Genomic DNA, 12,065 nt, shown 5'->3' on the forward strand with positions numbered 1-12,065 from the left:
GGAGACTATCTCCACATACCAATATGAGTTATTTTAACATGTAATGTACTCACACGTTTCTTACAAGAACACTTAAGATGTCGCTCAACGCATGAATGTTTTAAGTCAAACACACTTGACTCTAAAGTTACCGTGATAAAATTGCTGAAATGAAAGCATACCTTGTTGGATTTCCCCTCTAAATAATAGTGAGTATTCCTGACAGCTTACATGCATCACACCGTGTTAGTGTTTATAGTAACTAATTAGCTATCAGTTCTTTAACTTTAAAATTAATCTTGATTCCCAAACTTTTAAAAATAAGTTTTAAATAGTTGAACAAATATAAACATTTTGGTCCTTTCCCTTATTATGTTTTATTAAATTAACTATCGATATAAATTTAAATATGATATTGGCATGTTAATACAAATATGATTTCAAACCATATTAGTTAGAGTCAATCATTAGGTAAGAAAATAATACAACAGTTACCAGGTTGATTATTTTAAAAAGAGTTAAAAGCTTGGTAAATATTAAAATAGAACAAACTTAGAAGTAGTCATTTAAATATTCACAGATCAAAAGTAAATAAAATCAAAATTTCAAGGTCAAAAATGGTTTTGATACCCATATTTATTTATTTGTATTTCGATTAGCTAGACTACTCTTAGTTGTCTACCTTATAATTTTATAGCAATGATGAAAATATTGACCTATAGGCTTTTTATATATATATGAACATATGGGCAAATTGGTAAATACAAAAACCATGACAAATTTCTTTTAAAGTCGTGGAAAAGTTACATTTAAAAATTTAAAATAAAATAAAAATAAAGAAAGGGGACATGAACGGCATGAAATCTTTAGAAAAAACACACAGTAGCCTCCCGTGAGCATCGGTAGTCGGAAAATACAGTTTTGAATAATTAATAATTATTATTATTATTATTTATTCTTAAAATTTTAAAAAATTTTCAAATCAATTCCTTACCCAACGTGACGCCCACCTCATTTACTTCTTGCCCCTCTCTTTCTCTATATACCAACAAATTTCCTCCACTCTTTAATTTCTCACGAGAAATTGCATGAACTTCTCGTGATATTGCCGGCCTGCTGGGAAAAGTCGCCGGAATTTTATTTTCTTTTGTTTTTTGTTTTTCCGGTCAACTCAGCGCCGGCCGACGGCACCACCACCACCACCGACTCTCGTTAATTAATACTTAAATAAGGTTTATTGTTTTTTTTTTTAAAAAAATTTCATCATAATGCTATGCAACTACTACTTGAATTTTCAAAGATGATGTGGGCAAATTTGTAATTTCATATATGGTTTATTCCATGCGTTGGCTTTTGAGAGTTGAACGAGGAATAGGAATGAGAGTAGTATACAACCATACCGTATTGTATACCAATTCAAAATAATAAAAGGCCTAAATAATAATAATAAATTAATTTTATTTTTCATATTTACTATATTTGCTCTCTCAGCATTATCAATTTTTTGGTTAGAAACCCATTATTAATTTGTTTACTACGAACAAATATTAAATTTATTAATTTTTTGTCCACGTAGCAACTAAACATTCATGGATGAAAATAACTATAATTTTGTAGTTACAATATTTTTAATTAATTAATATAAATTGACGTCGAAAATAAGTATTTAATGAAAAATTGAGGTTAAAAATATAAAATTTTGAAATTCATAGATTAAATTGAAATAAAATTTAAATCTCAAAAGTAAAATTGTAACATTTTAAAAGTTAGGGACTAAATTGAAACAAAACTCAAAACTTAAAGACTAAATGTGTAGCATTTTAAAATTTAAAGACCAAATAGAAGTTATAGTTAAAATCTATGGACCAAAAAGATATTATTTCACATTTTTTTAAAAAATCAATAATAAATTAACATTGTAGACTAAATTTATTTATTTTTAAATATAAAAATAAAAAAACAAATGAAAATATAAAGACTAAAATTGAATAAACATTCCGGTACAATAAAGGAAAAAATTAAAGAACAAAGCAAAATAAACAAGAAGTTTCAAGGAATTTAAACAAAAGGAAAACGAACAAAATAAAAATAAAGAGAATAAATTCTAAGAAAGGAAAAAAGGAATAATTTTGAAAATAAATAAATGAAAAAAAAAAAAGAAGAATCTGGTGGGCTTTGAGCTGTAATATAGCTGGCCCTTTTCTCACGTATTATTTCTTCCTCACACATCTCCAAAATCCCTAGAAAACAAACCCCTCTCTCAAATCCCTTCTTTATCTCTCCGCTCCACTCTCTTTCCACACCCACATTTTGAAGCTCAGATCTCAAAGAAGGGATTTGAGCATTTTCCTGCAACCAAAAGCAAAAAAAAAACCCCCATTCTCCACAATCCCTCAGGTTTTAGAGAAGAAGGAAGGAAGAAAGGTAAAAGAAAGCGAGATTTTGTGGAATCAGATGTCTCACATATGAGATGAAGAGCGATACCCATTTCAACATTCATCTTTCTTTACATTTTTTCCTCTTCTTTGGCACTTTTCTTTTGTGCCTTTCTTTCTCTTCTTCTGTTTCTGAAGAGTTTCTTCAAGCTTCCAGCCATGCCGGCCGTGGCCTTACCGATGCCGAAGCTCATTACATCCGTCAACGTCAACTCCTTTACTACAGAGATGAATTTGGTGACCGTGGTGAAGATGTCGTCGTCGATCCTAAGCTTGTTTTTGAAAACGACAGAATCAGAAATGCTTACATAGCATTACAAGCTTGGAAGCAAGCAATTCTGTCTGACCCTTTGAATCTTACTCGGAATTGGGTTGGATCTGATGTTTGTCACTACAAAGGGGTTTTCTGTGCTCCGGCGCCGGATAATTCATCGATCCGTACTGTTGCCGGAATTGACCTTAACCATGGCGACATTGCCGGGTACTTGCCGGAGGAGCTTGGTCTTCTTGTGGATCTTGCATTGTTTCATATAAACTCAAATCGGTTCTGTGGGACCGTGCCTCACAAGTTCAAGAACTTGAAGATGCTGTTCGAGTTGGATCTGAGTAATAATCGCTTTGCCGGAAAATTCCCTCGGGTGGTTCTTGAGTTGCCAGAGCTGAAGTTTTTGGATCTGAGATTCAACGAGTTTGAAGGGACAGTTCCTAAAGAGCTTTTCGATAAGGATTTGGACGCCATTTTCATCAATCACAACAGATTCCGGTTTGACTTGCCGGAAAATTTCGGTAACTCGCCGGTTTCGGTAATTGTTCTTGCTAATAACAAATTTCATGGGTGTGTGCCGGGGAGCATTGGGAATATGACGAGGTTGAATGAGATTATTCTGATGAATAATGGGTTTCGATCGTGTTTGCCGTCGGAGATTGGGTTTCTGAAGAATCTGACGGTGTTTGATGTGAGTCATAATGAGTTTTTTGGGAGTTTGCCGGAGACGATAGGTGGAATGGTGAGTTTGGAGCAGCTGAATGTGGCGCATAATTTCTTATCTGGGAAGATTCCGGAGAGTATTTGTAAATTGCCGAATCTGCAGAACTTTACTTACTCTTATAAATTTCTTACGGGAGAGGCGCCGTCGTGCTTGGCGTTGCCGGATTTTGATGACCGGAGGAACTGTATACCGGGAGCGGCCGGTTCAACGCTCTGAGAAGCAATGTAAGTCGTTTCTTGTCTAAGCCTGTGGATTTGCAGTTCTTTGGATGTCCTTCTTATGTTGCTCCGTCGCCACCTGTGGTGGTGCCTTCGCCGCCACTGTGGTGGTGCCTTCACCGCCACCTGTTGTTGTCCCATCGCATGCCACCTGTTTACTCTCCACCGCCACCTGAATCCGCTCACATCCATTTACCGGCCACTCCTCCGCCACCGCCACCGCATCCCCATCTCCTCCCCCGCTGTTTATCTCTCCCTCGTCCACCATCCCACGCACCACCGTCTCCACCACCCCCACCACCGCAGTTTACTCTCCACCACTCCCCGTCTCCCTCCGCCAAATTCTCCACACCTCGCCGCCATCACCACCGCACGCCCCACCAGTTTACTCTCCACCTCCACCATCACCATCACACTCCCACCACACCACCAGTTTATCCTCCGCACCACCTCCAACCAATCTCCTCCTCCCGCCCCCCCACATCGTCCGCCACCACGGCGACGGTGTATTGCGTCCGACCATCACCCCCACTCACACCACCAAAACCCCCACCTCTCCTCCTGTTTCTCTCAACCACATGTTTACTACTACAATTCACCGCCACCGACACACCACCAACCACCGCGCAATGTACTCTCCTCCACCAGCCCAGCTCACGCCTCCTCCGCCACATTCACCTCCACCACCAATCTATCCTTATTATCTCCCCCACCTCTCCACCTGTCTATTCTCCCCCTCCACCGGTCTATTCACACCCCCACCACCCCGTGTATAGCACTCCCCATCCTCCGTCCCGCCGTGTATAGAGTATCATGAACCACCCCACCCATCACCCTCACCACCTCCGCCCATCCATACCTTCTCCGCCGTTTTCACCCACCCCACCCCCACCCACCCCAGTTTCTCCCACCTTCGCGTTCATTACTCTCCACCACCTCCACCATCACCATCGCCGCCTCCGCCACCTGCATCCCCACCACCATCACCTGTATACGAAGGCCCATTGCCACCAATCTATGGAGTTTCGTACGCCTCTCCTCCACCTCCACCCTTCTATTGATTCTTTTGAGAAATTTTCCTCTAACCTTACCTCAACTCAACCACAGAAGAGGAGAAATTTACACCATGCCCTCTTTTATCTTCTTCAATGTACTAAAAAATTTCCCAATCTCTCCATTATTTTTTCTCATCGCTCTTTGAGGAAGAATAATCAAAGACTTTTAAGGATTATATTTATTTCTGCAAGTTAAAAGCGGCCATGTCCATCATGTTCTTCTCTCTTACAAACCTCGATTACTTTGTTTAAAGATTTGGAAAAGCAACAAAAAAAAAAAAAGGCATTTTATTATGCCTACACAGAGAGTGTAAGGTAAGAGGGAAAGTCTCTTCTTATTTGTTTGAATTGTTATGGATATTTGAATTTGTGAAAATAAATGGCAGAGAAGAGTAGAAGAAGTGCAGAGAATGTTTATGTTTCAGCAAAAAAGCAAAAGCGCAAATTGTATGTATAGGGATGAATTGAAGAACTATAATTCAGAGCAACAATGGAAAGCAACAGTTTCTGCTGCTGCTGCTTTCTGGTTTGTGGTCTTTTATTTTTTTGTTTTTCTTTTTCCTGTTATTTTTTTTCTTCTTTATTATACTTTTGTTTTCCAATTTAATAGTATAATCATGAACAATTTACTTGTATCAGATTGTCTGAATTCAGATTATATTATCTTGAATGTTCTTGTCTGTTTCCCCCCCCTTTTTTTCTTTCTTTTTTCTTTCTTCATCTTTTGAGTACTCCGTTTTTTTCTTTTTACCAATTAATCTGTTTGGATAACCAGAAACTTGAAATTTTCTTGCCCAGAAAATATTTCATCCTCTCACTATCAAGAATTATATGTCCCTGTTGCAGGCAGAAACAATGTTTTTTCAATTCAAACCAACTTACATCATATCATCATCAACCCTCAACTTTTTCCATTTAATCCAATAATAATTCTTCCTGTCTATATCAAAGTCACAGGTCAATCTAGAATTTTAAGCTTTTCCAGCTTGGAAACTTTAAGGTCTTTCAGTCTGACTGAAGAGTTGAAACAAAACTACGGTTCTTTGAAATGGTAATTGATATATTGTTCAGAAACCACAATGAATTAGTGTAGTATTAAATAAGGGAACATCTCCCTTTGCAAATGATTAAGAAGTGAAGGGTTCAATTCATGATAAATATCTAGGATCTTACTAGATGTATAGAGTTAGACGGTTTGTTTCGTCAGATTAGTGAAGGTGCACGAAAATTGACTCAAACACTCTGAAAGATGATGTATGGCTCAGATTGGCATTGTTAGTTGAGTTTATTACATGGTTGAAAATGGTGTTTCTTGAATTGGGTTTCCATGTGCAGTCCATTTTCTAGGATGAAAATTTTGAATTAGGCCGTTGTTTCTCCACTATATCAGCCTTTTTGGGGGAAATTAGAATACTGTTTTTCTCTCTCTCTCTCTCTCTTTTGTCATGTTCTTCCAAAGTTTTGAAAAAAATTTGGTCCTACACACAAGTCGGCAGCCCAACTTTTTCACACTAAGCAACAAACATTTCAAACTTTTTTCACCCAAAACTGCATCATTTTTACTCCCCTTGATTGGTGCGATGTTTGGCTGCTTTTTCAACTTCCTCTTTCAGTCCTTTTGATATATTAAAATAATATAATACATATCTAACTTTTGTAAATATTTCAAAACTAATTTCCAACTTGATCTTCCGTTGGAATTTTGAGACGTTTCGATTTCTTTTCCAAGTTCATCGTTACACTGCCCATTTGGGAAAGAGTTTTAATAACATTGTAACTTTCAAGGGAAAGGGAATGACAAAGTTATGTGTAATTTTGTCCATTTAAGCCTTGGAGAGAGAGAAGTTACCTTACTGTTTTAGTGATAGATGAGAGTGACGTGTACGCCAAATCTCTTCATTTACCAAGCATAATCTCTAGATTCCATTCAATGCTCTGCCGGCGCCGGTACAGCTAAGTCTACAAAATTCATTCGGTAATTTCGTCGAACAACTTCCGGGCACAAAGAATCTGTAAAAATTCCGACCATCCCGGCCGGCGCTGTTGTCCGATCACTCTATAACTATTGCGAAACCCGATATTCACACCGGAAAATCGCTGGCTGGCACCGAAAATCAACCGAGTTCTGTCGGTAAGTTTGTCGAACACCTTCCGCGCAGAGATTAAAAAAAAAAGAAAAAAAAGCTAGTTGACTGCAGCATAGTTTAGATTCTGAAACAGGGTATATGAAAACAAGCGATAATCGTTTTCCATGGCCCTACGACTTTCTGCAACTTGAATTGAATCCATGAGAGGATCCGACAGATCTGAGAAATTAATTGGGTGTAAGTCCCTCCTTTTGTTTATCTAGTCTTCGGTCTCGTCGTTTTCAATTGCCAGACTGAAATTCAATTCCTGCATCGTTTGGTATGCCAAAAGGCAAAAGGCTACAGTATTGTAGATTCCTCTGAAGAATTGGTTTCTTTTTCTTTTTCATTTTCATTTCTTTTTGCCCTCCATTTTCCAACCTTGTGTTTTTCCTCAAGCATAAAAGCACGATCCACTTTGTGAGAAATTAAAAACTTACATTAATTTCCCTCCAAAAAAAAAAAAAAAAAAAACTTACATTTAATTTCCCTTAAATTTTAGTGGAAATTGTGTCTACTTCCCGTTTAGACCGGGAACGGGAGAGTGATTTTATTTTATTTATTATTATTACTTTTTAAATATATTTATTTAATAATAATAATAATTATTATTATATGTTTTTGATATGAACTCTATTCATTTTAGCTAGCAGAGAAAAAAAATCAACGCAACTCAAATGAGTGTACCCGACTTCTATAATTTGATAGGTTTAAACCATTTATACTAGGACTAAAATATTAGAATTTCAATTTCATAGGTATATCGATATTGATGGATATTTTTGTAAATAAAAATTATAAAAATTATTAAATTTATGGTTAAGTTGATTTTACTTCCGTTCAAAATTTTATATCTTGTTACTATAATATATATATATATATATATTCATCTTGAGATTAATAAATGATTTTTTCTTTTAATTGTTGGGTGAAATTTTATTTTTTTTAAAAAAAGAGGGAACCAAGCTTTGATTTGAGAATCCCACATTGGAGAATTTTGAAATGGAAGCCTCCCTTTTGTACTTCAACCTTGGGTTATAAGTTTGGACTCCAAGGGTGCCTATGTTTTGGAGGAAGTGAGAAGGTTATAATGAACAATTGTTATGACCTACTGGGTAATAGATTTCGTTGACACCTTATTCTTTGTCACTAAAATTACTTCGATCCTTGTCTTGCTGCCTTTCATATAACCTATAAAACTTATTTTGAAAATTCAATAAATTGTTATTGAATAGATATTTTGCTTATTAGAAGTCATTGACTATTACATGAGTACTTGAACTTTATGTGGAGACAAAAGTGGATTAAAGAGTTGTATAAGACAAAAGTCCATTGACCATTTTGGTCCTTTCCCTTATGCATGGTCTACCTCAACTCTTATTCAAGAGAACCTATAAGCGGAAGCAAGATCTTTCCAAGCCCATTGTGAAAGAATTAAAGGCATTCACATACATACAGAACAGTTATGCATCTTAGAACAAATTATAACATGCTTTAGTAATCTGGATAGTAACCTCTTGCTCTCGTGCAGATCACCTACCCAATCGACTAGTGATCACGAACAATCTTCTCCTCGAACAAGCAACCTTCGACACCACCACTTGGCAACCTTGGTATTCTCGTAGTGAGAATCCAGGAGGTGTGGGCTCTGTTGTGAATTTGGTAGAGGTTTGGAGGAAGGAAACAATCGTACTACACGATCAAGCAAGTGGGAGAAGATTCTGTCTATCGCATAGACTGAGGATCCTTGATCATTTAGTAAATATCACAAGTACACAGTCGTTTAGTAAAACACGCTGGATCGTCTACACGATCGTTTAGTAAATTTAGTTTAACACGCGATCGTTTAGTAAATCTCTTTACATGATCGTTTTGTAAATGTCGCTTTACACGATCGTTTAGTCTCTCGCTTGAAGGCTATCGTGTAGTTTTTCGTGAGCTAAACGATTAGTAATGCAACTAATGAAGCGATCTTTTTAACCAAAATGAAAAACACTTTTCATTTTATCCTTCAGTTATTCAAAACTGACTAAACTCTTTAATTACAAAATCCACCATTCGTTAACTGTCGCACTCCACTAAAGACCGGCAACTGCACTCTTCTCACTATAGATATATTTCTGTGTCCATTGGATATAACCAATTAACAATATGATAACCCTTCACAGATTGCTTGTAAGTACAGTTGGGCCAATTTACCGTTTTGCCCCTATAGTTACATCTAACTTCTTAAGTACCACTGATTCCTCTAATGAACAATACATCATAGTCCTACTATGAGTGAACACCTTTCACCACGAAGTGTTAACGTCTCATTATATAACACCGTTCATGACAGAGACTTCACTTCACTAGGATGACTATAGGTAACATGACCTCAATCCTGAGTGAGTTGGAAACTTTTATCATTGAGGACGATCCTTTGATTTGTATGGGTACGAGTGGCTAGGTCGCCGATTCAAACCTACCATTTTGGGAATTCGTATGATTTGGGAGCTGGGAACTCAACTACACAAGATGGAATTCACTCCTTCCCTGAGGCAGGGGTAAGTAGATAGATAGCTTCTTTAAGGGCTGATTCCGGGGCTTGAACGATGTGGCGCCACACACATTCTCTTGCCCCGAGAGGTGTTCACACATAGTTGGACTATGTTGTATTGTTCGTTAGAGGAATCAGTGGTACTCAAGGAGTGAGATGTAGTTACAAAGGCAAAACGGTAATTTGGCCTAGTTGTACTTACGAGCATCTGTGAAGAGTCATCGTACTCATAATTGGTTATATCTGATGGACACAGAAATATATCTGTGGTAAGAAAAGTTCAGTTGTTGGTCTTTAGTGGAATGCCTGATAGTTAACGGATGATGGATCTCGTAGCTAAAGAGTTTAGTCAGCTATTCATGGATCGTTGGAGCTTCGAGCCACAGGTCCATTAGGTCCCCTAGATAGCTTGGATAAAGTCGAGAATCAGTGCATAGGTTAATTTAAATTGTTCAAATTGACAAGAGGATATTATATATGATATAATTGGACTGGTTAATTATATATGATATAATTGGCTAAATGTATGAGATACATTATTTTGAGAGAAATTATGTATAAATATGATTTATATCAAGTAGAAGAGAAAATACTATAGTAGATATGTGATATCAAACTATAGGATAAAAATATAATATGATTAATTATATGATAATTAAGCTAATTTTTCACGTTCGGATGTGGGTTAGTGGTGCAGCGTCGGTTATTGTAACCGATAAATTAAAATGAAAAATGGTTTTCATTTTGAATCGCCTGTCCAAAAAGAAAAAGAGATTGCGTTGGTGAAAGTAATCGATCACTTAAGTATTTCGAGAGCCTATACGATAGTCACTCTCCCCTAAACTATCGTCCACCTCGCGCCTAAATGATTGCACACTAGTTCCTACACGATCGCATAGCTTCCTTAAACGATCGTAGTGTGTGCCGAGTTTGCTAAACGATCGTATACCATTTCCTAAACTATCGTTCAGTAAAACCTTCACGATCGTGTAGTTTCTCCTAAACGATAAGCATCGTGTTATACGATAGCGCCTTTTACCCTCCCACTTGCTTATCGCCTACACGATTTGGTATTTCTCATTATCTACCAACTTCACCAAAGACCACGCTTTGGGTTCTCACTTCGAGAATACATGAGGCTCTTTTCTGGTGGTGTTATCCCCACGGTGTTCGTGTTCGCGATTGTTCTTGTTGTTTCAGTCGACGCATCTGTTCAGGCGTTGGTTGATCAGGTAGAGGTTTCTGCTGCATTGAGTTCTGAAGTTTGAAGAACATCTTCAACTGGTATGGAAACTCTCTCCCTCGTTTATTTCTTGTTAAAAGCATGCCTTTGATTGATTATTAGTTTGAATAACTGTGTGTTTGAATGTATAATGTTTATTTCGGTCACGATGAGATCGAAGCGATCTGAACGCGCTCATGGAACTCTTTGGTAAGAGATTCTTCAAGTCTCTATCATGAACAGCGTTATATAATGAGACTAACACTTCGTGGTCCGATCTTATATAAACTCCTTTGTATAGGACACCCTCGCTCGCATGTCTCCACATGAATGATCAGGTTCAGACCATCTGTAGCACTTTACAACATTTGTAACATCTACAAAGTGGGTCGTATCCGTAATGTCACCAGGATAAGGTTTTCCTCCTTTATCCATATACTACAGACCATTTAATTTATCACTTAAGGCATGATCCATGATAACTTGTAGAAATACAAGTTATTTTTGTTCTTAAGTTAGAACAATTAAGGTTTTTAATGATAAATTCTCCTCATTTTTAGAAGAAACGCATGGAATTACTCAAACATTAGCGAACTCATACAAAAGAAGTTTTATTACTACATACTGCGGCACTAACGCATTGAATTGCAGGATTTCAACGAAGCTAACGCATAATCAAGAAAGTGTAGTAGGGAAAGCTCTAAAGCATGGGCCATGCATCGGAGGGAATTCAACGCAGAGAAGATACATTGATCCAAGTTGATTGTGTCACATCACCACTTGCAAGTATGGGCATCTACAGCAGGTGGCGTCTGAAAAGCTTCCGAGTGTCAGGCGGCTGACCAGGGCATGGACTTTAATGCTGCCCATCACCAAGTGGACATGACCAACGTCTATAAATAGATGAAGTCCCTCCAGAGTTCACAGTCAGTATATACATAGAAATTTATCAAGATCCTTACTCTCTGTATAGCGTAGTCGTAATTTTAGTTCTTTAGAAGTTGTGCTGTGGGACCAAGACAATCAGAAGAGTTGAGAACCACTACCACCGCTGGTCAGGGAGTGGAGGAAGTCAAGCTTGAGAAAGACACTTCGTTCAACTCCTATACAAGTAATTGTACATAACAGAATTGAGCCAAAGAGATACAAGAGATTGCACTCTGTGGCTTGACTCAGTTCCTTTCATCTCATTTATTGCTTTCATTTCATTTGATTGAATATTGCTTTTATAAAGACAATTTGTTTTTTTTTTTTTATCAATTCATATATTTGATCCATCACACTTGCCATTGTTTATTTCTTGTTTATGTTGAATGCATTTATACTTTATGAAAAATCTCATTTCAAAGGCTTAAGCCGACTAGATCAATTGGTGAAAGCATCATTGGCTTAGATTATTCGAAAGAATAGATAAGCCAGCATTAAGTAGGACGCCTAGTACATCTAGAGATAGACTTACTGGAGTCTATTACATTCTGTGTTAGACGCGTGCATCCTAGAGA

At 37.2% G+C, this 12,065-nt stretch overlaps 1 protein-coding gene across 1 annotated transcript; it reads left to right on the forward strand.

Moving 5' to 3' along the window:
* Positions 1-2,179: 2,179 nt before the first annotated feature.
* On the forward strand, positions 2,180-5,121 carry LOC120079308 (leucine-rich repeat extensin-like protein 4). Its single transcript, XM_039033461.1, is given in 6 exon segments — positions 2,180-3,598; positions 3,600-3,640; positions 3,642-3,947; positions 4,055-4,315; positions 4,317-4,344; positions 4,398-5,121. Coding segments are annotated over 6 exon segments (2,070 nt in total). The 5' UTR covers positions 2,180-2,449; the 3' UTR covers positions 4,683-5,121.
* The last annotated feature ends 6,944 nt before the right edge of the window (positions 5,122-12,065 follow it).

The sequence above is a fragment of the Benincasa hispida genome, chromosome 6 (genome assembly GCF_009727055.1).
Source record: "Benincasa hispida cultivar B227 chromosome 6, ASM972705v1, whole genome shotgun sequence".
NCBI classification, from domain to species: domain Eukaryota; kingdom Viridiplantae; phylum Streptophyta; class Magnoliopsida; order Cucurbitales; family Cucurbitaceae; genus Benincasa; species Benincasa hispida.